This window comes from Antechinus flavipes, chromosome 1, assembly GCF_016432865.1.
Source record: "Antechinus flavipes isolate AdamAnt ecotype Samford, QLD, Australia chromosome 1, AdamAnt_v2, whole genome shotgun sequence".
In the NCBI taxonomy this organism is placed as follows: domain Eukaryota; kingdom Metazoa; phylum Chordata; class Mammalia; order Dasyuromorphia; family Dasyuridae; genus Antechinus; species Antechinus flavipes.
The window spans coordinates 340,626,908-340,654,868 of NC_067398.1; the positions used below are offsets into that span (position 1 = coordinate 340,626,908).

General features: G+C 37.2%; 1 protein-coding gene across 1 annotated transcript in view; it reads left to right on the forward strand.

The window, feature by feature from the left end:
- The first annotated feature begins 2,902 nt into the window (after window positions 1-2,902).
- CACNA1H (calcium voltage-gated channel subunit alpha1 H) overlaps window positions 2,903-27,961 on the forward strand; it is a 146,049-nt gene continuing 120,990 nt past the window's right edge. The window contains exons 1-3 of the mRNA XM_051969392.1: window positions 2,903-3,009; window positions 3,684-3,817; window positions 9,871-9,968. Coding sequence (XP_051825352.1) covers window positions 2,917-3,009; window positions 3,684-3,817; window positions 9,871-9,968 — 325 coding nt within the window. The 5' untranslated portion in view covers window positions 2,903-2,916. The remainder of the gene's footprint in view (window positions 3,010-3,683; window positions 3,818-9,870; window positions 9,969-27,961) is intronic.

A 27,961-nucleotide genomic window follows, 5' to 3' on the forward strand; every position in this document is an offset into this window, starting at 1 on the left:
TGTATTATTGAACCACTGAAAAAAAAGCAAGTAATAATAAATAACTTACCCAGATCATGGCACAATCTTGCTGTTACTGTGTACAACATATTCCTGGTTCTACTTGTTTCACTCTGCATCAATTCATGTAAATCTTTCCAGGTCTTTCTAAAATCAGCTTGTTCATCATTTTTTATAGAAATATAGTACTCCATTACCTTCATATACTACAATTTATTCAGACATTTCCCAATTGATGGACATCTACTCATTTTCCAATTCTTTGCTACTACGAAAGAGGTGCTATAAACATTTTGCATATGTGGGTACTTTTCTCTCCTTTATGATTTCTTTGGAATACAGACCCAATAGTAACACTGCTGAGTCAAAGGGCATGCCTACTTTGATAGCCCTTTGGGCATAGTTACAGCTCTCCAGAATGGTTGAATCATTTCACAACTCCACCAACAATGTACCAACAAAGAAAATAAGCAATTTTCCCGCATCCCCAACATTTGTCATTATCTTTTCCTGTCATTTAATCAATATAAGAGATATGAAGTAATACTTCAGAGTTGTTTTAATTTGCATTTCTGTAATCAATAATAATTTGGAGCATTTTTATATGACTGTAGATGGCTTTAATGTCATCATCTATTTGTTCGTATCATTTGACTATTTATCAATTGGGGAATGGCTTGTATTCTTATAAATTTGACACCATTTTTATATATTTTAGAAATCAAACCTTTATCAGAAACACTGGCTGTAAAAATATTTATTTTAGTTTTTTTTTTCAACTTTCAGTTCAGTTCAGTTCTTCTTTCCTCATCTCTCCCTCACCTACTGAGAAGGCAAACAATACGATTTCAATAATTATACATGTGAAATTGTGAAAAATATATACTTGTTTGCACTCTGAGTTCATCAGTTCTATAGCTGGGGATAGAGTGCATTTCTCATCATGAGTTCTTCAGAATTGTCTTACATCATGGCATTGATGTAATTAGCTAAGCCTTTCACAATTGATCATAATTATATGCTATTTCTGCACACAGCATTCTCCTGCTCACTTTACTTACATCACTTCATACAGGTCTTCTCAGGATTTTCTGAACCCCTACATCATTTCTTATCGCACGTAGTATTTCATCACAATCATATACAACAACTTGTTTAGCCATTTCCCAATTTATGGGCATCCCCTCAATTTCCAATGCTTTCCTCCCATGAAAAGAGCTGCTATAAATATTTTTGTATATATGAGTCCTTTTACTTTTTTTTAATCTTTTGGGGGTACAGACCTAGCAGTGATATTATTGGGTCAAAAGATATGAACTGTTTTATAGTCCTTTGCATAGTTCCAGATTGTTCTCCAAATAATTGGATGAGTTCACAACTCCACCAACAATGCATTGTTGTTCAGCCATGTTTAACTTTAAATGGAGTTTTTTTGGCAAAAATACTGGAGTGGTTTACGATTTCTTTCTCCAGTGTGCCCCCATTTTACAGATGAGGAAGTGAGACAAATAAAGGTTAAGTAACTAACCCAGGATCACATTCTTTGTGTATGTAGTATATGAGGCCAGATCTGAATTCAATTTTATTGACTCCAACCCTAGATCTCTATTTTTTCCTTATCCTTAGTGGCTTGATATTGTTAATAATAAACCATTAAAAATATATATCCATCCATGACAATCTCAATAAACTTTGGATATAAAATGCCATCTTCATCCAGAAAAAGAACTATGGAAATTGAATGTGTGATAAGAGACCAGTCCTTTATTTAGAGTTTCTGAGCCTCAGTTTACTCATCTGTAAAACAGGGCTAGTCATATTTGCACTGCATTCCCTAGAGGATAAGTTGTGAGATAAATTGATTTGTTTGTAAAGCCATAATGTGCCATGGAAATGTGAATTGCTACTATGCTAATACAAGTCAGAACATGATCCCTTGTGCTATGGGATCAGGTAATCTTATTCTGTGATGATGAGATAGGGAAGACACAAAAATAAAAAAGTTCTCCCTGACCTCCACAAGCTTACATTCTATCAAAGAAGACAACTTGTACATATAAATTGATATAAAATAGATACAGGAGATTGTGTGTAGAGATTGGTGGGGTTCAGGAAAAACCTGTGTAGAAGATAATGCATAAATTGAGCTTTCAAGGAAACTAATGATGCTAAAAGGCTGGATGTGGAGAAATCATACATTCCAGAGCAAGGAAAATGAATGAAAGATGATTTAAAAAAAAAAAAAAAAAAGGTGAGAGAAAGATTACTTTTGACTTCCTTTGAGCCAAATCTTGAAGAATTGATAGGAAGTGATCCAATGGAAAGACAACTAGACCTGAAGTAGAGAAGACTTGCATTCAAATCTAACTTAGTAACTGTGTGACACTGGGCAAGTAACCTACCTTTTGTTTGCCTCAGTTTCCTCAATTGTAAAATGGGAAGAATAATAGCACCTGCCTGTCTGGATTGTTGTAAGGATCAAATGAAATAAGTGTTAAATACTTATCATATTGTCTAGCAAATAGTGGGTGCTATATAAGTGCTCACTATTGTTATATTATTATATTTATTTATTATATTATATTTAAAGTGCTTTGCATATCTTAAAGTGTTAAAGAAATGGTGGTGGTGGTGGTGGTGGTGGTGATGATGATGATGATGATGATGATGATGATGATGATGATGATGATGTGATGAACCTTATTGATTGGCAGGAATGTCTTTCCATATCTTCATGCAATATAAACAGCCACATTCATTATCTGGATCTAGGACTGACCCTGGGTTCAAATACTTCCTACATCTTTTCTTCCTTGTTTTCATCTGGGCTTAGGTACAGAATGTCATAATTACTTGGTCTGTTTCCAACTATTGTTCTCCTTAACTTTGACCTGTACCTGGTTCGAGCATGTTAGCATGCTGGTCATCCTTCTGAACTGCGTGACTTTGGGCATGTTCCAGCCCTGTGAGGATGTGGAATGCCAATCAGAGCGCTGCAATATCCTGGAGGTAGGATGGGGGTCTAGTGAAAAGAATGGGGCTTAAGGGACCCAGATTCAAATTTTAGACTTTGCTAGTTGTAACTAGGCAACATTGGGTAAATTATTCCCTTCTATGGTCTCATTTCCTCATCTATATGATAAAAAGGTTATAGTAACCTCTCTCAATTCCAAATCCTATGATTCCATGACCTCAGATCCCTAAGCACTCTTTCAGAGAGCTTCCCACCCCCATGATGTAATCTACTAAGTTGAGCTTTAAAAACAATTTCCATTCTTATCTGAAGCACTTGTAAACAGAGAGACAAACAGCTATAGACTCTGAGACCATACAAAAGATACTAGGGTATGGCAATTGGGTCCCAATGTGACTTTTCTTCATCAATCATGTGCATTAATTTTAATAAATTAGCACAATTATCACACATGTGTTTAATAAATAGTCAAATTAATTGGCATCTTTTTAATAGACCCAAAATATGAAATGGGATACATAAGGGGAGGACAGAGAGAAAGGAGGGTCCCATAATAAAGTCAAACAAAATTTTCCATAGACAGTCCTTCAATCTTGGTCCAAACATAAAATGATTGTAGGAACTATATGTGTAGGAATATATGCTCCTCTGTCACAGTAAAAAGAGGAGGTTACTCACATTGGTCTCTTCTTTTCCTTTACCAATTTAGGCATTTGATGACTTCATCTTTGCCTTCTTTGCTGTGGAAATGGTCATCAAGATGGTTGCCTTGGGGATCTTCGGCCAGAAGTGTTACCTGGGAGACACATGGAATCGTCTAGACTTCTTCATCGTCATGGCTGGGTTAGTAACCAAAACTCATAGATCTCGTGGGAGCTGGAATAAATCCATCCATTAAATGATCATTTGTTGAGTGCCCACTATGTGCCACTGTTATATGTTGAAGGAATAGAAAGACAAAAAGAGAGATGATCTCTACTGTCAAGGAGCTTATGCTACTATGAGCACATGTACAAACAAACTTGGACCCATATCCACTCACATCCTTTCACCTATGCACTTACATAAGTAATCATTATAGACATGCAAGCAGACACATTACCATAAACATATATAGATGCACACACAGTAGGGAAACTGAGTCACACACCTATTATCCATTCAGAATCATATTTGGCAGTTTTCCTGGAAGCTAACAGGTGTCAGGAGCAGCCTGAACTGGAATCAGGAAGACTCATCTTCCTGAGTCCAGACACAGCTGCAGACACTAACTAGTTGTGCAACCATGGGTTAAGTCATTTAATCCTGTTTGCCTCAGTTTCCTCTTCTGTACAATGTACTGGAAAAGGAAACAGAAAATCACTCCATTGTCTTTGTTAAGAAAACCCCCAAAAGATCACAAAGAGCCGGGCATGACTGAAAAATGACTCTACAAATGCTAGCCCAAGAAAGATTTGGTCAAAGAAATTAATTCCATATAAATTGCTCTTCATCTGGGCAAAAGTCTCTGTGAAATAGAAAAGAGAACTGAGCCAAAAGGAGAGAGTAACTTCTCTTGTTTTGCTTTTTTTTTAATCCATTTTTTTCAACAAACATTCCATGAGTACCAACTGGGTATAGGTCTGTGCTGTCCCCAAGAGTCTGGGAGGCAGATAAGTATTATCTAGCTAACCCTTGCCTGCCACTCGAGGAGCTTAACCTAATAAGGAGATAAGATGGGACACGAAACAAAGGGGTGAGAGCAGCTAATCTCTAGAGTCCTTCCTAGAATTAACATGGTGTTTTTACTATTTACTGGCCTTTCCCATCAGTTTGGGTTCCAGAAACCTTATTGTCTCTCCAGGTTTACCTGCTCTTTTCTTTGGACAGTCAGAGTACCATGGGATGACTTCTTTGCCAAAAGACTTTGGGAAGCTCTTTCTAACCTTCTGGGAGAATGGAAGTCACAGTAGCTTGAGGTCCAGTATAGTCTCTTTCTCCTCCATCTGGAACTAGAGATACATTGGAATTATTCCGGGCACTCCAATAAGCCACAGAATGAGGATCAAATATACACTGTCCATCCCTGGCCCAGCCTTCCTAAGTGAGTTGATTATACTAATAACAGAGTTATGGAGGGAGGAAAGCATTAAGCAAAAAAAAAAAAAAAAAACAACAACAACAAACCAAGCTACAACTGTGAGCTACTGCAACAGATGGTCATAGGATTTTCTTGCAGCAAATTGCTTCTGCCTAAACAGCAGAAATTTTAATCCATGGCCCATGTCCACCGGGAACACAAAGAAGAGAGGGAAATGGTCTACCAGCAAATCCATAGCACAGACTCATCTCATCCTCTGCCTCAGGGATGCTGGCTGGGTTGCTATCTTAGACTATGCATGGGAAAGACCTTAAGATTGCCTGCAGGACCAGTTGGCTCTGCCCACATGGAAGTCATTTATAAACTATATTGTTTTGAGCCCAAAAGCCTACACAGCACCCCAATGTATAGTGGCTAATACACCCTAAAGTTACATCTTCATGTTAATAGGAACAGTTTGTTTTTGTTATTCATTCATTTTTTAGTCATTTCTAAATCTCTGTGATCCCATTTAGGGTTTTCTTTTTAAAATTTCCTTTTTTTAGAAGTAATTGGGGTTAAGTGACTTAGCCAGGGTTACACAGATAATAAATATCTGATGCCAGATTTGAATTTCCTGACTCCATGCCAGTGCTCTATTCCCTGCACTTAGCTTCCCATTTGGGTTTTGGTAAAGATACTGGAGTGGTTTGCCATTTCCTTCTCTAGCCCATTTTACAAATGAGGAAACTGAGGCAAATAGGTTAAGTGACTTGCCAAGGGTCACACAACTAGTAAGTGTCTGAGGTCAGATTTGAACACAGTAAGATGAGCCTACCTGACTCCAAGCCTAGTGCTTTGTGCATTAAGGCACCACTAACTACTCAGGAATACGACTGTGTCATTTTATTTAATAAGTGCTCTTACGTTGTGGTATAAGTAATATGATCTCCATTTACAGATAAGGAAACTAATAGCCAAAGAATGACAAGAATTAGGAAGGAAATGGAAAGCATGTTTAACCTGGAGAAAGAAAATGGAAAGGGATTATGATAGTTCTAAGCAAGTATATGAAAAATCACCAAAGATGAAATGAAAGATTAGATTGACTCCACTTGACCCCAGGGAAAAGGATTTGGAGTAGCAGGCAGAAATTACAAAGGACACTGATTTTGGCTGAGGAAGACCTCCCTAACACTGAGTGCTCATCAGGGATAGAGGAGGTCACTTTGGGTTGTGGTAAATTCACTTTCTCCAGAATTATTCAAACTGAAGAGGGAATGAGTGATCAATTCTCAGGATTATTTTTAGTTATTTATTTACAGACTAGGAAAGTTAGGCCAGCTGATGCCAAAGATCCCTCCCAGGTTTGAAAAGCTAGGATGCTAACATAACTTGCTATCACAAAAATAATATGGATGAGTAAAAGCAAATTTGGGGCTATATTGTGGGAGGAAAAAGAGGTGGTAATATTATCTATTCCTTCCCTGAAGGTAGGTGGGCAGAGGATAAAGCATTGTTTAGGTTCTACAGTTGTAAAATGAGAATAACAGTACCTATCTTCCATTGTTGTCATGAGAAATGCAATAATAATTGTAATGTACTTAGCAGAGTACCTGGCATATAGCAAGCACTATATAAATTTTAGCTATTTTCATTACTAATCGTCACAAACAATAATCTTTTAAGTTTTTAAATTGTTTTATATAATATATATTGTGTCATTACTACTCACATGAATCCATGTATTATATTCAGTTGTTATCCCCATTTTACAGCTGAAGAAACTAAGAGTATCAGAAATTAAGTGACTTATTTAACATCATACAGTTGTTTTCTAAGGCAGGATTCAAAATTCAGGTCTTTCTGACTCCAAGTCCAGCACTCTAACCTCTATCCCAGCTGGCAGCCTCTAAGGGGACGCAAAACATAAATTTTAGACTAAATGATCTCTAATATACCTTCTCGTTCTGCATTCTTTGTTCTTTGTTTTAAGAACCCTTCCAGAGCTAACATCCCGTGTTCTATTTTCTAAAAGTCCTTCCAGTTCTATCATCCTGTGTCCTTTTCTAAGGACATTATTGGGTTCTGATATTCTCTGCTCTATGTTTGTTCCAAAGCCCCCTTTAACTCTTTTATAAAGTCATTGTTCTCTGTTCTAAAGGTCCTTCCAGTTCTAAAATTCTAGATTCTATCACACATCCAGGACTGCAGTGGGCTCTGCAATGGGGGTCACTGCAGAAAGCATGTGCATCCACAGCCCAATCCACAGGATAACACCCTGACAGCTGAGCTTTTGGTCTATGACTTATCACTGTAATTAATGCATGTCACTTAGTAAGGATTTCAGTTCTCTTTAGGCTTCTCAGTCACTATTTTCTATGCATGGGCTCGGTGTTCCATGCTGGCAGCCTCAACTCTAACGATGTCATCCTCAGAAGAGAAGATATGTGTTAGTGCTATGTATGCCTGGACTGGCTCCAGTAAATCCATCCAATTAGAGGGAATCTCTCTCAGTAACACACACCTTCGAAGGTTCCCAAAATGGGAACATTTACTCACTTGGCACATTTCTATGTCTTATGAGATGTATCCATTAAGGATGCCAGGACTGCAGTTGGGCATCTCTGCAGATTAGAACAGGCCAGCTGGGAGTTAGTTTTCCTTAAAGAGTCCCTGAGGATGATTCATCCTTTGGGTTTTGAGTTGTCATGATGCTGTGCCCTCCTAAGCCAGCCGCAGAGTCTTGGAGGAGGCTTCTCCTCCAGAAGATCATTTCTAGCCTTGCTCCCTGCTCTGCCCTCTGGGATAAGGCAGAATAAGTCTGATCTCTCTCCCAGATGACTAAGGACCAGAAAAAGTCCTTGCAGAGCCAATAAAAGGAAAGAAAGTCCAGATCCTGCAGGTGGTTAATGAATTAGGAATCACACCTTGTTCTGATGTTTTCATCCTGCTCTGCTGGAGGGATACCAGGAACAAATAGGTATTCGTAGAACCATTGTCCCTGTCAGGACCATGAAGTTCCCAAGATCAGCTGCCAGAGTTCAGTTAGGAATAATAGGAGCAGTGACTGATTAGACTGAGGTCATGAGCCACAGGGCAGCATCCTAAAGTTAAGACCAAAATCAGGAAATGGGGGTTCTGACACTAGATATCAGGAATAGCCAGACCAAATAAAAAATTCAGAAACCTCTTGGGGTCTTGTTCTTCATTTATCAAGACTCAGGTATGAAAGCCAGGCTGGAGAACTATATATAGGTTTAGCATAAGCACCGCCCAAATGGTCCCAGGGTTTGGACAGAGGCTCAGAATATCTGCCCTTGGTCTAGGTACTAAGCCAAAAGATGGGAGACAGAGCTGGATAATCAGAGATGGAGATGGGAAAACAACACATTCTTCTGCAGTCTACCAATGGCTTGCTCCTCAAGGGTTCCTTCTCTGGGCATCTGTTGTTGGGAGAGGGATCTAAGCTTGTCCAGGGTACGGGTAGGGAGATAACAAGAAACTTTGGTATTACTTCCAAGATCTGTATGACTTTTAACATGTTGAATTCCCTCCAGTTTCCTTCTTTACAATATGAGAGAATTAGCCCAAATCATCTGGAATTCTGTGAATTCACAGATTTCAATTCTGTGAAATGCAATATTCAGTTGGAGGAATTGGAAGGATTTATGTGTTCCAGTGATTGAAGAAATTCCTAAATAAGTACAAGGATGGAGCTCAGCAAGGAAACATGGAGTATGGTTCCAAATTGGGAGGCAATGGGTTGTAAACAAGATCCAAGGAGCCAAGACAAAAGGGAAACAGGTCATTATCATACAAGAATAATGGCAGAATCAGAGAAGTTCACATGGGATCAGAAGTTGATTCAAGCAGTTGATTGTTTACAACCAAGTATTTTTGCTTTTGTTTTGTGGTAGTAGTGGTGGTTGTTACTGTTTCTATTGAAGCATTTATCTTTCCCACCTTTGAATAATACTGCTATATCAGTGTAGTCATGCTTAGGGTCATGAGTAGATTATACCAAGCTTCCTAGTAATATCACCAGGTTGCACTGTGGGCTAATGCACATTGCTAATCTCCCTGCCTGTGTTTCAACCTTATTCCTTCCCCAGAGGGCCAAGAAACTTTCAGAACCCTGGATCAACTGGTCCATCAGCAAGTAGTATTAAGTATCTGCTATATACCAAGCACTGTGCTTAATATTAGAGATACAAATAGAGAGAATTCTCCACAAGAAGTTTACGTCTCTCTCCCTCTACTGAGTCATCTAGATGCCCTATACTTAAAAAGCTCAAAAATATTGAGAAGTTCTGGAGCATACTTAGAGGCCTTGATTAGATTTTTCCTTAAATCTCTTTATTTGTAGCCAAATTGGCAAATACCCTTTCCTGGATCTTGACTTAAATAAATATGACTTTTTCCTCCTTACTGTTTCCACTATCATACTCTTATTTCCTCCTCTTCCCATTACCTGAACATGTTGCCTCTTAACCAGTCACCCGCCTTCATTCTCTTCTGTATATAATTCATTTTGCACCTAATATGTATTACAAAATTGTTATTTAAAACACCACTTTCATCATTTCATTGTCAAGCCCAAGTATCTATCCTGGTTTCCCATGGACTGAAGGATAATGTCCATACTACTCAGCCTAGTATTTAAGGTCCTAATCACTTGAAAGCCATCCACCTCTTCAATTTTACCCTGTACCACTGTCCAGCACTGATTTGCCATAGAACTAGAACTGTGGGGGCTGTGTCTACTCAGAGATTTTGTGACTTCTGCCTATATCTTCTAGTTTGAGCTGATCTCTCTTTGTCTCTTTCTTTCCAGCATGATGGAGTATTCTCTGGACGGACACAACGTCAGCCTTTCTGCCATCCGGACTGTTCGCGTTCTCCGGCCACTCAGAGCCATTAACAGGGTGCCAAGTAAGTCTACCATGTCTTACCATAGGTCAGACTTGAGAACTGAATAGCTCCGGTTAACAAAGCCAGAGTTAACAAATCTCAGCCCTATAGCAGCTTAAAAACAGTATACAGGGGTGCAAAACTGATGTTCTGGTGGCCCTGCTAGCACACCCTTTAGTCTTGCAATTCCCTAACTCCTTCTCCATCACTTTTATCTCGTATTATCAATGTTAGGGTGTTTTTAAAAAACTTATTTATGGCTTTTGCAATTAAAAAGAGAGAGAGAATTTGCTTTTGTTATAAGTTCATGGAGTATTTCTGTTGTGGTCCAGACTATTATCATGACAATGTAAAGATAGTGATGGAGCAGCTGGAGACAGAGAAAAAGGAAAGCCTGGTGCCATGCAAGACATAATTTTCAAAGGAGACAGACTCTAAAAAACTAGTTCTTTTCCATCTGAACTTAAGTCTGTGCTTGCCAAGCAACCTGGTAAATGGAACAGATTTTTCTTTTTTTTTAAAAAAAAATCTTATTTTATTTCCATTTTTTTTACATCCTCTTCATCTCTGAATCTGTCCGTCTTCCCTACCCTTCCCAGTGAGCCATCTCCTGTAATAGGAGCAGGGACTGTGATTTCAGTGATTATAGGGATTTCCCAGATGAGGAAGCTCCCTTCTCAACACAAGGCAAAAATTTCTCGGTACTTCTTAGTCTTAGAAAGTTGCCCAGAACACTAAGAGCTCAATCGACTTACCTGTAGTAAAAGTTGAGTTTAACTTAGGACTTCCCAACTCCAAGACCAGCTTTGTATCCACCATACCATGTTGCCTCTCTTTTTCCTGTAACAAATATTTTAAAAGAAAAATAACAGTTCAGGTGAGAGGGAGATCTAGTGATATATTAAAAGTATCTGATAGCATATGCCGCTTTCCACATCCATATTCCCCCACCTCTGCAAAGATGAAAGCATGATCCAATTTCTCAACTCTTCTCCAAGGCTGAGCTTGGTTATGTCATAATTAGACAAACAAGTTTATTCAAGTTTATTCTTGTTCTTTCCATTTACATTGTTGCAGTCATAATGTATATTGATTTTCTCATTCTTGCTCTTGGAGCACTATTCAATGACAGCCAAATTCTGGGCTCGTAGGATCACAGATATAGAGCTAGAAGAGACCTCAGAGGCCAATTGTCAGAGAGAGAGAGAGAGAGAGAGAGAGAGGAGGAAGGAAGGGAAGGAGGGAAGTGGAGGGGAGAGGGAAGGAGAAAGAGAAATGAAAGAGAGAAGAGAGAATGGCAAAGGAAGAGAGGGGGAGGGAGAGAGAGAGGGAGAAGGGAGAGAGGAAAGAAAAGAAGGAAGATAGAAACAGAAAAAAAGAAACAAGAAAAAGAGAATGAGAGAAAAGACAAAAAGATTAAAAAGTGGGGATTAAGGAGGGAAGAAGTGAGACAGAGAAAAAGAGAGGGGGAGGAAGAAAGGGACCGAGAAGGAGATTAAGAGAGAGAATCAGAATAAATGATAGAAAAAGAGGAGAGACAGAGAGAGACACATCCACAGAAACAGAGAGACAGACAAACAGACAGAGAGGCAGAGAAAGAGACAGAATGGATTAGGGAGAAAAGAGTTCCAAAACAAGAAATAGCTTTCCTTTTGCAGGTTTTTAAGATCTTCATCTTCTTATCTGGGTACCTTTGAGCCATGGTCCCCAGATGAGAAAAGAATGCTAGAATCAGAAGAAACCTGGATTAAAACACTACTTTGACATTTATTAGCTATGTGATACACAACCAGTCACTTAACCTTTCAATTTCCTCTTCTGTAAAATGGAGATAACTATATCTCCCCTGTAGAATTGTTATAAGAATTAAATCATAAAAAGTGTTTTATTTGCCTTCTGAGTCTCACATATGAGCTATTATTATGTTACCATATAATAGCAGCCAGTACCACCAAAGGTGACACTTAAACCTGGATCTTTTCCTGATTCCAAAGCAAACTCTCTATCCATTGCTAACCCTCTCTCTCAAAGTGCTTCAACTACTATATGAATATCATCTATGTCTATACTATCACACAGTAACAGCTATATATTTGTAGCATTTTAAGACTGATAAAATGATTTTCACACAAAACCCCTGTAACTATAGATAACCCGCTTATTATTATCTGTTTGATAGATAAGGAAACTGACTCTCAGGGAGATAAAATGACTTAGCCTGAGTCCCAAAGCAGTGAATAAGGGATCCAAGATTCAAACCCAGAGCTCTCCTAACTCCAAGCTCAAGGCTCAGTCCTGCAATTACTTCATGACACAGAAATGATGCCTTATACAGTTAGAAAATTAACTTTCAAGTGGGTGTGTGAAGGCCCCTTCTAGAGCCCTCTGGTTCTATCTGAAGAATAAATAGAGACCTTGTCAAAGATGGCCTTTAAACTAAAAAAAGTCAAGCAGATTCAGCTCCATGGAGAGCATTCTCAGACAGCTATATGTTTGCCTACATTTCATAGCTGAGCAAATGCCAGCCTTTCTCTGTGAGAATAAACCCCACATGGGACCCTGCTGGCTTTTATCACAATGAGGCAGGGTCTAACAGATCACAGAAGTCCACTTAGGCCCAGGATTTTAGAGTTGGAAAGACTTTAGAATTTATTTTTGTCTGCCTATTGCATTTTACAGAGGAGGAAACTGAGGCAGAGACTGACACCCTTCCACCAAAGTCACACAAGTAGTAAGGGACAGAGCCATTTATTCATATTAGAATCAGTCTTTTCAACTCTAAATGCATTGCTCTTTTCACTACACTGTACTGCCTTTCTTTGTTTCTGTCCTCTACAGTTCCAGGGTCAAAGAACCTTACTAGTTCCTGCATTAAAATCTCTACCCAAAAATACCCTTACCGATCCTGAAATAAAATCCCCACTGTACATTCTTTCCTACTTTCTGTACTCCTTATATCTTTGTGTTCACTTATGGGGGCCTTTGACTTCAACATTAGTGCCTAAATTCACAGACCAAGTTCCCTTTTATATCTTTAATTTTATTCTCATCATATTCATAAATTCACTTGTTTTCTATGAACAAAGGAAGGCTGGCTTACCCAAAGAGGGAGTGGAGAGAGGAAGGACTTATATGCATATATTCTACCCAGGTCTGAGGAATTATATGGGCAAAGACAGCCTTTGAGTCTATATCCTTTATCATAGAAAAAAGACTGGAAAATGTTCATATCATTTAGTCAGAGGATGGCCATTAGAGACTAATTCAACCCTGTCATTTTACAGTGGTGGAAATTCAGGTCCAAGGAATTTATGTAAATTTTTCAAAGTCAAAGTCAAAGTCAAAGTTATAGATAGCCTTCCAAATTCATTCCATCTAGTTCAATTACTGTGTCCTCAAGACCCACTCTGTCTTGCCCCACTTCAGTAAATACTTATCAGAGATTCTAATCCATTCAGTGAATAGCATCATGGCTATTATACCACAAGTCCTTCTATGTTGTGAATGCTGTTCTCTGCTCCATTCTTTCCTGTCTTAACTTATACTGAACTCTGTGGGAGTTAGATTTGAACTCCTGTGAAGACAAATTTAATCTCCTTTCTACTGTGTCACACACTAGACCAACCCCTCAAGTATTAGTTTGCTTTCTGAGACTCAGCAAGATCTTGCTTCATGCTCTTCAATTATCCCAGCCAATAATCCCAATGGAGTCATTGGATTAGAAAAAAGTTTCCTGGGGGTCCCACCCTCACTGTAGGCACTCTGTGAAAAGACCGAGACAGCATCATCTAAGAGACCTTGGCTGAAACAGGTGTGCTGCAATATGGGACCAAAGAACATCAGAACCTGAGGAGACCTCCACATCGTACACCTGTGAACATCGAGGGGCAATAACTCTCCTAGGGTCACACATATAATAAGGGATTTATATAAAACTGGAACCCAGGTCAAGATCATCAAGCCTATTTTGAGATGTGGCAGTACCAATAACCTATACTGTCTGCATCATAGGGAAAGAGATGATGGAAAGTTTCTGATTGTCAGTTCTTAGAAAAGCCAAGAGCCCTTTCTCCTGCTTTAAAGGTAATCTGCCTGTGAGGTTAGAGAACATGAATTAGTATACTGCCTGTACCACTTCTACATGTGATTAGGACAATTCCTTCAACCTCTCTATGCCTCAGTATCCTTATCTATAAAATGAGAGGATTGTGGGAAATGAACTTTTAGATCTCTTCTAGTTCTAAATTTATGGCTCTAGGATACATCTAAGAAAGCTAAGGCTCCGACACAGAGTTCTGCATCAGTCAAGAGAATGGCATTCAAAGTGTAGAAAAACCTGTGCTTTAGTAGCAGGCAAGACACCATTCATCGAATGACTTAGAATCTAAAACAAGGTTTTTTCAGGTCTGGGAAAACCCCAGCAGGCTCTCAGGATACAGTAATTGAGCTGAATGGAGTGGAATTGGAAGGCACATTTTCTATAACTTCCTAAAGCTTGAGGTTAAATTCCTATTTTTGTAAGAGTTAGAACTTACTCACAGACAAATCAGTCTAGAAGAAAAAAAAAACAGAGTTTATATAACTGGCTATTTGGAAAAGAGACATGTCCTTTCTCCTGAATTCAATGACTTTCTCCCCAAAATATCTAGTTCCATGAATGATTATTGTTATTTTGAATGTATTTGATAAGCCATTCCATTTTTCTTCTTAAATATATTTTAAAAGATGGTCAACATATTCTCTCTTCATTCCAGAAAAAGACAGTCAGTCAATCTATAAACATGTTAGGTGTTTAGGCTTAGTGGATAGAATGCCAGGTTTGAAGTCAGGAAGATCTGAGTTCAAATCTGACCTTAGCCACTCACTGACTGTGTGAACCTGGACAAGTTTCTGTTTGCTTTAATCCCCTGTAGAAGGAAACAGGAAACCATTCTAGTATTATTTTTGCCAAGAAAACCTCATATGGGATGCCCAAGAATTGGGCTGACTAAACAACATATATCTTTCATAGTTCAAATTTCTAAGATTAGATAATTTTTAAATTATTTTGGATATTGTATAACTATTATATCTCTTATTATTATATCTATATTATTATATTATATCTATATTACTAGATTATTATTAGATCATTTTCAAGATTAGAAGTCTAGTCATAAGGATAAAAATAAGGAAGTGGGAGCTAATGTTCCAAGAACTGCTTTCTTTAAAAGCATCCCCCACACAGCAGAGAATTCCAGGGTTCCAGAGAAAAATAGTTGCTGCCTGATTTGTCAGCTAATATACCTTCCCTGTTCTGACAGTTGCATGACTGACAGAGAATACCATTCCATCTGTGTGCTAACTTGAGATTTTGGACCTTGAATATACACCCTCAGCTCTGTTGAGGTTCCCGGAGGAAGGCATCTGGTCAACCTGAAGGCCAGCAGGAACTACAGGGCAATGGGAAATATGACAATATAACAGCCTATATTACTGAATGGCAAGATTGCAGGAATCATCCATCTGTTAGTCCATCCTTCTATCCATCCATCTATCGATCCATTAAGTGTTTACTGAGCCTTCATTTTTACTCAATTCTGTGTTCAGCCAGTCTAAGATGAAATAGGATGGGACAAAAAGGAAGGGACCCAGACCTATCTTAAGGAGCTTATAATAAGGGGGATATTGAAAAGAAGAAAGCAAAAGTCATGCCTTCCTCACTTGGAAAAGACAAAAAAGTGATAGTCTCACGGAGTCTTCCAGGACTACAGTTCACCATATAGCAGAGGAAAAAAGCTTCACCTACATGAAACAGTGAGGAACACAGATAGGGCTGTGTGTGTGTGTGTGTGTGTGTGTGTGTGTGTGTGTGTGTGTGAGAGAGAGAGAGAGAGAGAGAGAAAGACAGACAGACAGACAGACACAGATACACAGAGACAGAGACAGAAACAGGGAATGGAGAGAAAGACAGAAACTCTTAGGCTAAAATACCCTAAGAAATTTTTATGCAACCCCAGTTTTAGGCATATAAAATAGGTATATAGAAAAACATTACTGGTAATTTTGTGAATCCCACATTTAGTTACAAAACCCTATATGGGGACAAAATTCACAGTTTAAGAAGCTAAAGAAGTTCAAAAACAAGAGAGATCACTTCAGGCTGGGCTTAACGTAAGGTCCCTTACCTTCCCTTTGCTCTCTTATGTAAGGGATTCCTTCCTCATTTTTCCCCTTTTTAAAGAAAATCCTAATTCAAATGAGCTCCCTTTAAACTGGAGGTAATAGTCTTTCATCACAGGCTTATAAGTTTGTTGTGGCTTTTTAATTTTTTTTTAATTGAGCCTTATATCATGGGTGAAAAATTGACTAGCCAGATCTTACCTGAACTTTAAGGCTCAACTCAAGCTCTATGTCTTTCAGGAAGCCTTCTACATCTGCTCCAGTTCACCCTGAACTGACCTTCTATAGTCCTTATTATCTGCACCTCACAATTCCATATAATGTTGATTGCTCTTTCTGATATATGAGTTTGTTGCACAAACAAAATGGGAACTCATTGGTGTATTTCTTCTCATTATATCTGCACAGGATCGAGCATGTTATTTGGTGCTCAATAAACACTGTGGAATGAAACGTTCTTTTTTTCTGTTTTTAAGTTTTACATTTTTTGTGCCTGATTTGTTAGCTGATATACTTTTTCTGTTCTGACAGTTGCATGACTGACAGAATACCACGTCCACTACAATGTGTGCCAACTTGAGGTTTTGGACCTTGAATATACACCCTATGGAAAAAGATCTCAGCTCTGCTGAGGTTCCCAGAGGAAGGCATCTGGTCATATAGTCAACCTGAGGGCCAGCAGGAACTGGCCTGTATATGACAGCCTGTATGGCTGGATGACAGTTTTGCAGGAATAATCCATCCATTTTGTTAGTCCATCCTTCCATTCATCCATCTATCCACACATCAAGTATTTATTGATGTCTGAAGACTGAAACAAATCTTCGTGGGTCTTAGAAAATCATGCTCAGAACCATTTTTCCCTATTTGAGACCACAGAGTGGATGGTAGCCATCATTGGTATTTAGGCCTGGACAGGTGAAAGGACAAGGAAACCTGTCAGCATTCATTCACCTGTTTTTACACCCTGGACACACATTTAACAATATCATGATCTACCGCTCCGATTTCACTTACATGCTCAATTCAATATAATTAATATGTATTGCATATCCTAAATGATGGAAGAAATAGGAAGACGAAATTATACATCATCCATGCTCTTGGATATTGTTGTTGCTATTCAGCTGTTCAGTCATTTCTGAATCTCTGTGATACCATGCACTATGCCAGATTCTTCTATCCTCCATTGTCTTCCAAAATCTGCCCAATTTCATGATCATTACTTCCATGACATTATCTATCCATCTCATCCTCTGCTGTCCTCTTTTCCCTTCTGCTTTCAATTTTTCCCAACATCAGGATCTTTTCTAGTGCTCTTCTATGAGTCTATTATCCAATAAAAGGTCACAAGATGTAGTTTATTACTTATAACAGTATTAATCTTGCCAAGCAAATAGAAGGCAAGCAATTCTCAAAGAAAAAAAAAAAAACATTAAGTACAAGGAGTCTACTTTTTCCTTTATGTGACTTACAATGACTTCTCTCATTCTATCCTCAGCAGAAATCTTGATCTTTGATATCATTCACAATTCATAAATTTTCTAGAAACTATAATGTATCACTTTCTCTTATTCTCAGGGCACTGAGCAACTAGGTAGCACAGTGGACCGAACACTGGCCCTGGAGTTAGGAAACCTGACTTCAAATCCTCTCTCAGACATATACCAGTTAAGTGACTGGAAAAGTCACTTTTTTCCAGAAGTGACTGGAAAAGTTACTTAACTATGCTTGCCTCAGTTTTCTCATTTGTAAAATTTCAGAAGGAAATGGCAAACTACTCCAGTATCATTGCCAAGAAGATTCCAATGGGGAGAGTTGTACGTGACTAAAAAAAACAACAAATTCTGAGGATAGCCAGTCTTCTCTTTCTCTGGTATTTTCGTGACAACCTTAATGCTTCAACAGCTTGTTGGAGGGAAGTTCCATTCTCTCATTAGTAGCTCCAACTACCATTATATACTGGAGGCCTGTGGAGATGCTGCTCTGCCTCAGTTGATTCTAATTAACCTTCTTCCTGCCCAGTAGTCTCTGGGGGCGTGACTTTGCAAAATGACTTTTTTAAAGGGTTTGTGCTAGTTTGAATCCTAACCAATACAGATTAAATATAGGCAAACAAGTTGTAAATCATGATAAAAAACAGATTTCTCCAAAGAGGCATCTTTGGATGTATCAATCAATATTTTAGATAGCTTAGAGGTCATCTAATCTAAATTTCTCATTTTACAGAGGGAGAAACTGAGACCTACTCAAAGAGGAATGTGACCAGCCTCAAATCACATGCTAAAAGATGCAAGATTAGAATTCATTTGATTTGATACTTGTGAGGTTCCTTTCTGCTCTAAAAGCTATTATCTTAAGATAGGAAACCTATTTCTTTTTGAACTACAATGTGACCTAAAGCATCCTTTTCTACTCTCTAGTCCTAATTTTTATTATTTGGAAAAGCAATTAAAAATCAGGTTATATGTCCCCAAACAACAAAACAGGAGGTCGCTTAAATGGATTTTCTTAAGACTATCTGAGAGTTAGATAATTTTGTCTGAGTTGGGGAATAAACTCTAAAATGAAAATTGGAAACTAACTGCTGATTCATTCATCTTGTCAATAAATATAGTGTACCTTACCCTCTGAAATCCTGTGTTTCGTAGGGTGTTATTTGAGAAACATCTCTTACCTTACAAAAACAAAGAGCTAACCATCACCTCCAGTAAACAAGGGACATATTTTTCCCTGTTCAGGACTGTTATCTTCTTTTGCCAAGACAACTTTTCCTTCCTGTTCCCTTTGGCATTTGGGGTTGCCTAGTGCCACAGTGCCTATGACAGACCCCATCTGTTAGCCATCTTCTCTGAGTACTCTGGACGACACTCCAGAAAATGTCAAGTATCCCAGGGAGAAGATTATTAGTGCCACTTAGACGGAAAATGAGGAGTATAATTTTTCTTTGCTTCCAGTGTGCGCACTGTTTAAATCGCACTGACAAAGCGTACTGAGCTGTATCAGGAAAAAGGCAACCCATACAGCAAGCTATGCCTTCTCTGCCAAAGCAATAAATCAGATGGATTTTTAAATGGCAATTTCTAAGTCATCATTTCAAAGAGCAACGACAGTTTTATCAGCTTTATTATTTTTTGTTAATCTGGTGGATGGATTGGCCATTCACAAGAATGAAGACCTAATCAAAATAGTCAGAACAGAATGAAAATTATTCCAGGCTCCCTAACCTGCATTGCTATCTGGTCTCCTAAGGACAGGGATTTCAACATTGCTGAGAGAAGTAGCAAGTAAAAGAGGATAAGCTCAGTAAGAGTGTGCAGCTTTGATTCAAAGTCTTTTAGATGCTACAGTCAGTTAGTTACTGAGGAAGGAGAGGGAACAAATATAAGGTCAGGGGGTAATAGGATTCAGAGCTAGATTTTTTCAATAGCTTTTTAGTTTTCCTAATACATGCAAAGATAGTTTTCAACATTCACCTCTGCAAAACCTTGTATTCCAAATTTTTCTCCCTCCTATACATAGGAAGCAATCCAAACATGTGCCATTCTTCTAAATATATTTCCATATTCATCATGCTGCACAAAGAAAAATCAAATAAAAAAATTAAAGGAAAAAAATGAGAAAAAACAAGCAAATAAATAACAACAATAACAAAAAAGTATACTTTAATCTATATTTGGTTTCCATAGTTTTCTCTCTGGAAGCAGATGACCCTTTCAGTCCAAATCTACTGGAATTGCCTTGGCTCACTTCATTATTGAAAAGAGCCAAATCTATCACAATTGATCATCATATAATCAAGTTGTTGCTGTGTACAATATTCTCTGGATTCTACTCACTCTGTTTAGCATCATTTCCTATAAGTCTTTCCATGTTTTATTGAAATTTCAGCCTTCTGGTCATTTCTTATAGAACAATAATATCTAATTACATTCATATAACATAACTTATGCAGCCATTCCCCAACTGATAGGTATCCACTCGATTTCCAATTCTTTATCACTACAAAAAAGGCTGTTAAAAACATTTTTGTACATGTGGACCTTTTCCCTTTTTTATTATTTCTTTGGGATACAGACGCAGTAGAGATACTGATGGATCAAAGGGTATGCACAGTTTGATAGCTCTTTGGGCATAAGACCAAATTGCTCTCCAGAATGGCTAGATCAATTCACAACTCCCCTAACAATACGTTAATATTTCAGCTTTCCCATATCCTCTCAAACATTTATCATAATCTTTTTGTGTCATCTTAGTCAATCTTAGAAGTATGAAGTGGTACCTCAGATTTGTCTTAATTTGCATTTCTCAGAGCTAGATTTTGTCCTAAAAATCATCACTACCATTTCCATTTAAAAGATAAACTGGGATCCAGGGAAGATAGGGACATAGGGGGTATATAACAGAGCTGGGATTTGAACTCAATTCTATGCATTCTAAATCCAGGTCTCTCTCTAATATACTCTACTTATAGGAGAGTGGCTAGTCAGATTCAAAGCATGCTAGAAAGATGGATAAAATTAGCAAGTGAAACTTCCTTATTATTTGCATAGACCTCTGATCTCATCTGGCTAGCATGATCTTCAGCTTCCTAGACAGAGCCATATCATCCAGAAGAAGAAATGTGGAAGTCCCATTATATTCTGTCCTCTTCAGATATTATCTGAGACATTGTGTAGGCAACATATTTTTAGGAAAGACAAGTTAGAAGTGCTAGTATATGGGTGACTAGAATGATGGGGAGTTGAGAAATGAAATCATGAAAAAATTATTTGAAATAACCAAAAATGGTGAGTCTGGGGCAGAGAAGACAGGATATATGTATATGTGTATATATTCATAAATGTACATATACATACATAAATGTGTACATATACACATTATATCTGTCTTCAAGTATCTGAAAGGGTTTCACAGACAGGAGGAATTTAATTACTATGGCTCCACAGGCAAGAATTAAGATCAGGATATAGAAGTGGCAGAGAAGTCAAATTCAGCATAAAATAATGATCAGCTTTCTCCAATGGACCCATCCAAATGGAAGAAACTATACAAGAGGCAATTAGTACTCTGTACCTGGCAGCTCCCTCTTAATGATGCTCTGAAAGAAGATTGCTAAGATGGGAAATTATTATTTTTCTGTTTCATTATTCAGTTGTGTCTAATCTTTATGACCCTATGTGGGGTTTTCCTTCTTCAGCTCATTTTACAAATGAGAAACTGAGGCAAGCAGGGGTAAGTGATTTTCCAAGAGTCATAGCTAATAAATATCTGAGGTGAAGCTGATCCATTGACTATGGTTAGCTTGGGCCATCTCACTTACTGGAAATGTACTTGACATTGAAATCTGTTTCAAGGTCACCAAGTTGCCATCATGCAATGGAGTCAGACAGGGCTTATCCAATAAGTTCGTTTCTATGGCCTTATATATTTTAACCCATTCAATCCATACAACAACCTACTAGATAGGTACTATTATTATCTCCATTTCACAGATGAGGACATTGAAATATAGAACATTTAAGAGACATCCAAAATTACCCAGCTAGTAAGTGTATGAGGCTAGGTTTGAACTTCAATCTTCCTAAAGAAAAATTAAAAAGCTTCTTGATGAGGGTGAGAAAAGAGAATTTTAAAACTGGTTTGAAGCTTAACAGCAAAAACAAAAACGAATTTAAAGCCCCTAAGATCTTGGCAAATGTTCCATTGCTTCCTGGCAAATAGAAGGAGAAGAAAATGGAAGCAGTCAGACTTTATATCATTGGGCTCAAAGATGACTACAGACAGCGACACAGTCATGAAATTAAAAGACACTCTTTAGAGGGAAGGTTATGGCAAATCTGGACAGCATACTAAAAAGCAGAGATGTCACTTTGCCAACAAAGGTTCATATAATCAAGCTATGCTTTTTTTCAGTAGCAATGTATGGCTGTGAGAGCTATAAGGAATGCTGAGCACCACAGAATAGGTGCTTTCAAATTGTGGTGCTGGGGAAGACTTTTGGACAGCAAAGAGATCAAATAAGTCAGTACTTAAAGAAATTAATTCAGACTATTCTCTTGAAGGTCAAATACAGAAACCCTAACTTAAAATACTTTTTAAAAAACTTTAAAAATTCAAATACTTAAATACTCTTTGGAAAAGTCTTTGATATTAAGAAAGATTGAAAGCAAAAGGAAAATGAGATGGCAGAGTTCGAAATGGATGGATAGTGTCATGGAAACAACAAACATGAATTTGGACAGACTGACAGAAAGTAAAGAAAAGAAGGTGTTGCTGTGCCATGGTCCTTGGAATCACAGAGTCAGAAACCAGACCATTGTAATTCCCTCAGAATGATACAGAATAGGGATCTTATGAATCACCAAATCTAATCCCCATTTTGGAAACAAGTCCTCAGAAGATCCGAAGAGCACCTGAATCTTCCCAGGATTTCCTGTGACCTTCCAAACCAAACCATTGACTGGCTTTATAGCAAACTGGCCAGTGAATGGTAAAGACTTAGAAGAAAATATCCTTGAAATATCTGAAGAAAAATAAGACAAAAACAAAAACTCAAAGCCGAATAGACATTTCATTAGCTTCCCCAACTTGAGTTTGGGAAATGAACATCAGTGGTTGCTGTAAAATCTGAGATGAGTGTTTCTCCTGCAGTACATGGTAACCTCATTCTTATTCTTATCTCTTTGATCTTAATGTGAGCTAGCTCTTGTCAGGCCTTCTGCCTTAAGGAAGTCAGGGCATTTGTGTCATTCCCTCAGAATAAAGCCTCTGGATGCCTAAGTTCATGGTTAGTTGAGTTCAATGACAGGAGGAATAGGGCAAGGCACTTACCCCTGGAAGAAACCATAGCCTCAGCTAAGAAAGGGTAGAAGTGAGGATTGTCTTCAGGGAAATAAGGAAGAACACTTACAGAATACTATCAGATGATCCTTATCTAAGGCTAAATTCATCTAAATTGTGATAACAATTAAAGGGAGAATATGAATAAGAATTGAAGAGGGCAGAGAAACCTTCTTAGAAAAAGTAGAACCTTTAGCTCAGTGGACCACTACAAGAAAGGCAGCAGGGTATCATGGAAAGAAACTAGCATTCAAGTCAAAAGACCTAGATTCAAACTATTACTCTAATTGCTATTTACATGACTTTAGACAAATCACTTGAGCTTTTCTGGACCTCCATTTCCTCATCTTTAAAATGAGGGACCTAAATTTGATCACTAAGGTCACTTCTAATTCTAAATATTTAATCCTATGGTGGATAATCTTTTTTCCCAATAATATTTTATTTTTCTAAATACATGCAAACATCATTTTCAACATTCATCTTTGCAAAACCTTATACTCCAAATTCTTCTCCCTTTCTCTTCCCTCTCTTAAACAGCAAATAATCCAATACAGGTTAAATATGTGCAATCCTTCTAAACATATTTCCATATTTCTCATACTGTGCAAGAAAAGTCAGATCCAAAAGAAAGAAGCATGAGGAAGAAAGAAAAAAAAAAAAAAAAAAAACACAAGCGAACAAACAACAACCAAAAAAAGGTGAAAATGCTGTGCTTCAATCCACTTTCAGTCTCCATAGTTCTCTTTCTGAATGTGATTGGCATTTTCCACCACAAGTCTATTGGAATTGCCTTGAATCTTTGCATTGTTGAAAAGAACCAAGTCCTTATGATGGATAATCTTACAAAAACAATAGTTAACTTTTTATAGCAGTGCTTTAAGGGCAGCTAGGTGACTCGGTGGATAGAGTGTCAAGCCTAAAATCAGAAAGATGAGTTCAAATCTAGCCTCAGATGCTTAGTTGCTGTGATTCTGGGAAAACCATTTCTCAGTTTCATCATCTGTAAAATGAACTGGAGATGGAAATTGCAAAGCACTCCATTATCTCTGCCAAGAAAACCTTGACAACCTGAAATAACTGAACAACAACAATAAAAAAAGATACATGTTATCTCCTTTGGTTCCCACAACCCAGAGAAGTAGGTACTAATATTATCTCCATTTTGTATAGTAGGAAAATGAATCTCAGAAAGATTCAGCAATTGCTCACATTTCTCATAAGTATCTGAGATAGGGTTTATCCACTGTGCCCTGATGCAGACAGTTACTTCTCCATGCCTGCTCACCTTGGAGGACTCTTGTGTGTATTCTTCTATATTGTGGGGTGAGACAGGACAGAGAAGGGAGGAAGCAGGACATCTAGCTGATGTTCTTTGTACCTTTCAATCAATTATGTGACTATTAAGATGGAATATGTTATAGGAAATCATTTGTGAGAGCCAATCTGTTTTTCTCCTACCTCTTCACTAGGTCCCAACATTAAATGGATTCTAACAAACCACATAGGTTGGACATCTATTACCCCTGTCACTACATGATGACTAACCTGCTTCCTTGTCCATTCATCTCTTGGAAATTTTTATACTGCCTTTTGTATATAATTTACCATTGGTAACATGCCATGGTCTATTTTTGATCACAAATGCATCTCTCCATTGCCTTTTGGTGACCACAATTTTGTTTCCTTGGATTATCGCATTCCAAGAGTCACTAGAACAGTTTTGGCATTAAAATGATAGGTTCTTTATACTGTAAGATAAGGTGAATGCAAGGAATCCAAAGAAATATGGGAAAATTTGTAGAGTAAAAAGCAAGTATATACAATGACTTTTTTTTTTGAATGGGGAAGTCAAATTTACAGCAATGTAAATGAAAACACCAATTTGGGCAGTAAAATTCTGGTTAATTGTAATGACTAATTTCAGATGTTTTGCTGCTGATGTAATGGAAATAATCATAGAACTGACTGAAGAACATTACCCTCATCTCAGTACAGAGATGGGGAACTATGGATATGGAATACAGAATACAATATCAAATTGTGTCTACTTATTTTGTTTAAATATTTTTCTTTGTTATAAGGGAAAATCTAATAGCAGGGAAAGTTTAAAGAAAATAATTATGTATAAAAACCAAAAGGTATCATTATGACTTTTTCAAAATTTTCAAAAAATCTTTCTAAATTATCTCTGGTTTCATATATTTATAAAGGATCCATGTGTGGCCTTAAGAAAACCCCTGTTGGAGGGATCCTTTAAAGCTATATTTTGTTCTATTAATTCAAATCCTTTTTTTAATCATTAAATACAGTGGGATCTTCTTTATAACTTTCAATCAATTATGTGACTACTAAATGGAATATGTTATAGGAAGTCATTTGTGAGAGCCAATCTGTTTTTCTCCTCCCTTTTCACCAAGGATACCTTTTATATATGTGTAGATCATTCTCATAATTTTTATAAAAATGAGAATATTGATCAGTTGTGTCCATCTCTTTTTGATCCCCTTTGGAGTTTTTTTGGGCAAAGATACTGGAATTATTCACCATTTCCTTCTCCAACTCATTTTACAGATGAGGAAACTGAGGCAAAGAGAGTTAATTGACTTGTCCAGGGTCACACAGTTCGTAGTTGTTGGAGGCTGGATTTACACTCAGGAAGTTGAATCTTCCTGATCCCAAGTCTGGTACTCTATGCACTATACCACATAAGTGCCATATTGATCAGTAGGTATTAATATTTTCTGAATGATCTTTTAGAGTAATAATGTAGCCAAGATCTTTTCTCTTTTTCTAGTTATCTTTATTTCCCTAAGGTATTGTATAAAATGACTTCTCAATGCTTTCAGTATCTTGTCACATCCAGAACAGATTTCTTCAGTGTGTACTTGATCTGATCTAGTTGCTATTCTTGATTTCATTTTCTTAAGTGCCAATTCAATCTCATATAACAAGTACATGGGTCTCATGGGAGTAAGACTCCAAATCTGGTGGTTCTACTATAACTGGTGATAAAAATAGATTTTTGTTTTTAGAAATAGTCAAATTTGTTCCATTTTCTATTTGTTTTATCTATGAATGATCTCAGTATGATGTGGCTCAGCTGGATCTTGTGCCAAGCATTTTTGAAGACTTGTTATTGCTTCCACTTCTTTTAATGTTTTATGAAGTGTTGATGCTTGTAAGTTTCTGCCATCCTACTTTGTAAGAGTACATAAATGAATCTGTATTATAAATCAATGTTGCCTGGGCTTCCATATACTGTTCACTGATAAGGTGCTAAACTATTAGTTGACTAAAATGGTTTGGGGGCTCTTTTGGACTCCTCCTTGTGAGAACTTTTTCATTATCAGTTTATCTATTACAAGAAATTGTGATACTGAAAGCCTAATTCTTTGTCTTTTCCCATTTCTTGTCTTTCAATATCATTGTCCATAAATTAGATTAACATTGTTGTAATTGTTGGCAGTATTCATTTTTTCTTTCTTCTAATTTAATGTTGACTGTTTCTCCTCATATTTATCATTTCTTCTAATCTAATATTGTTTTGAAAGTTTGCTCTGAGTGATCAATGACTTGCTTGGATAACTAATTCTGATATGATATCGACCAGTCATTTTTTGTCTAAGAGAAAGTTTCATTTTTTGTGCAGTTTTTATTGTTGGCCATGCTCGATATCTTCTAAATTACTTCTAGAAGAAAGTATTCATAATATTTAAGAGTGAGGCTTCTGAATACTCAACAATCCTTTGGCTTCTTTTGTTTCTCAAACCTAAGATGTCTTTCCCAACATATTTTTTTAAATTTTCCCCTGTGCTACTTGTACGTTGAAGTCACAGTGTCAAAGCATGTGTTGATTAGGCTTGGAAGATCAGGTTCTTTCTGAGATTTCTCAGTCTTTTCATCTTCTACAACAGATGTTGGCACAGAAGCTGTAATTGTCTTTTTTTTTTTTCAATCTCATGCATTGTTTTGCTTTTACATTACAAACATTTACAGATTATTCCCCTTCCATGAAAGATCTCTTCCAATAAAGTAAAATTAAAACTATAGTTTAATACTAATCAAACTAATAATATATTCAACCAAAACTGCATGCATTATTTCTATAATCCCCCTACCTCTCTAACTTTTAAAATTAGTAGCAATCTGTCTTCTCTTCTTTTTACCTCTACCCAATTAGAAAAAAAGAAAAACAAATATCTTCTAACAAATATGTATAGTCAAGCAAAACAAATTCCCTAAATGGGGATATACAAACATAGATCTGTAATTACCTTTGTGGGTTTGTTTGATTGATTGATTTTGCTTATGCTCATTGTGAGTACTCCAGGATGAGATGATTCAGTATGCCTTGGAATGAGGTTTCTTCCTATTTCTAGATAATAAAATCAGGTCTGTCAGATGCTCACTTCTCCAAGACATTACAAGATATCCTTCTGTTTAACTGACTTCTCTATTGCTTTCTCATTTTGTTTATTTTCAAGGATGTCATAGGATCATAGATTTCAAGTTTTAATAGACTTTCATCTTATCCAAGTCCCCTAATTTTCTATAAGAAGAAATTAAGACCCAAGATTGTTAAGAGATTAATAGATTCACTTAATAGAATAGAATTAAAAACCTGGAGTTATATAGGTAATAAGTGTCAAAGCTGGATCTCAAACTCAAGTTTCTCCTGATAAAGTTGAAACTCATTTTGCCCTTGCATTTCAACATAAAAAAAGGTGACTTTTTACACAAGTTAGTTTATTACCATGAATCAAAAGGTATCAGTGAGAGGAACTAAGAAGAGGATCATTGAACAGAAATAGCAATTCTTATATAATATCTACTTTAATGGAATATCTATTCTATTATATTGATTATTCTAAATAATATCTTTTCTCTTATTCTAAATAATATCTATTTAATGGAATAGTGGATAATATGCTGGTTTTAGAATCTGACCCCCAGTCTGAGTTCCAATCCTGCTTCAAATACTAGCCTCATGACCTAAATCAGTCCAC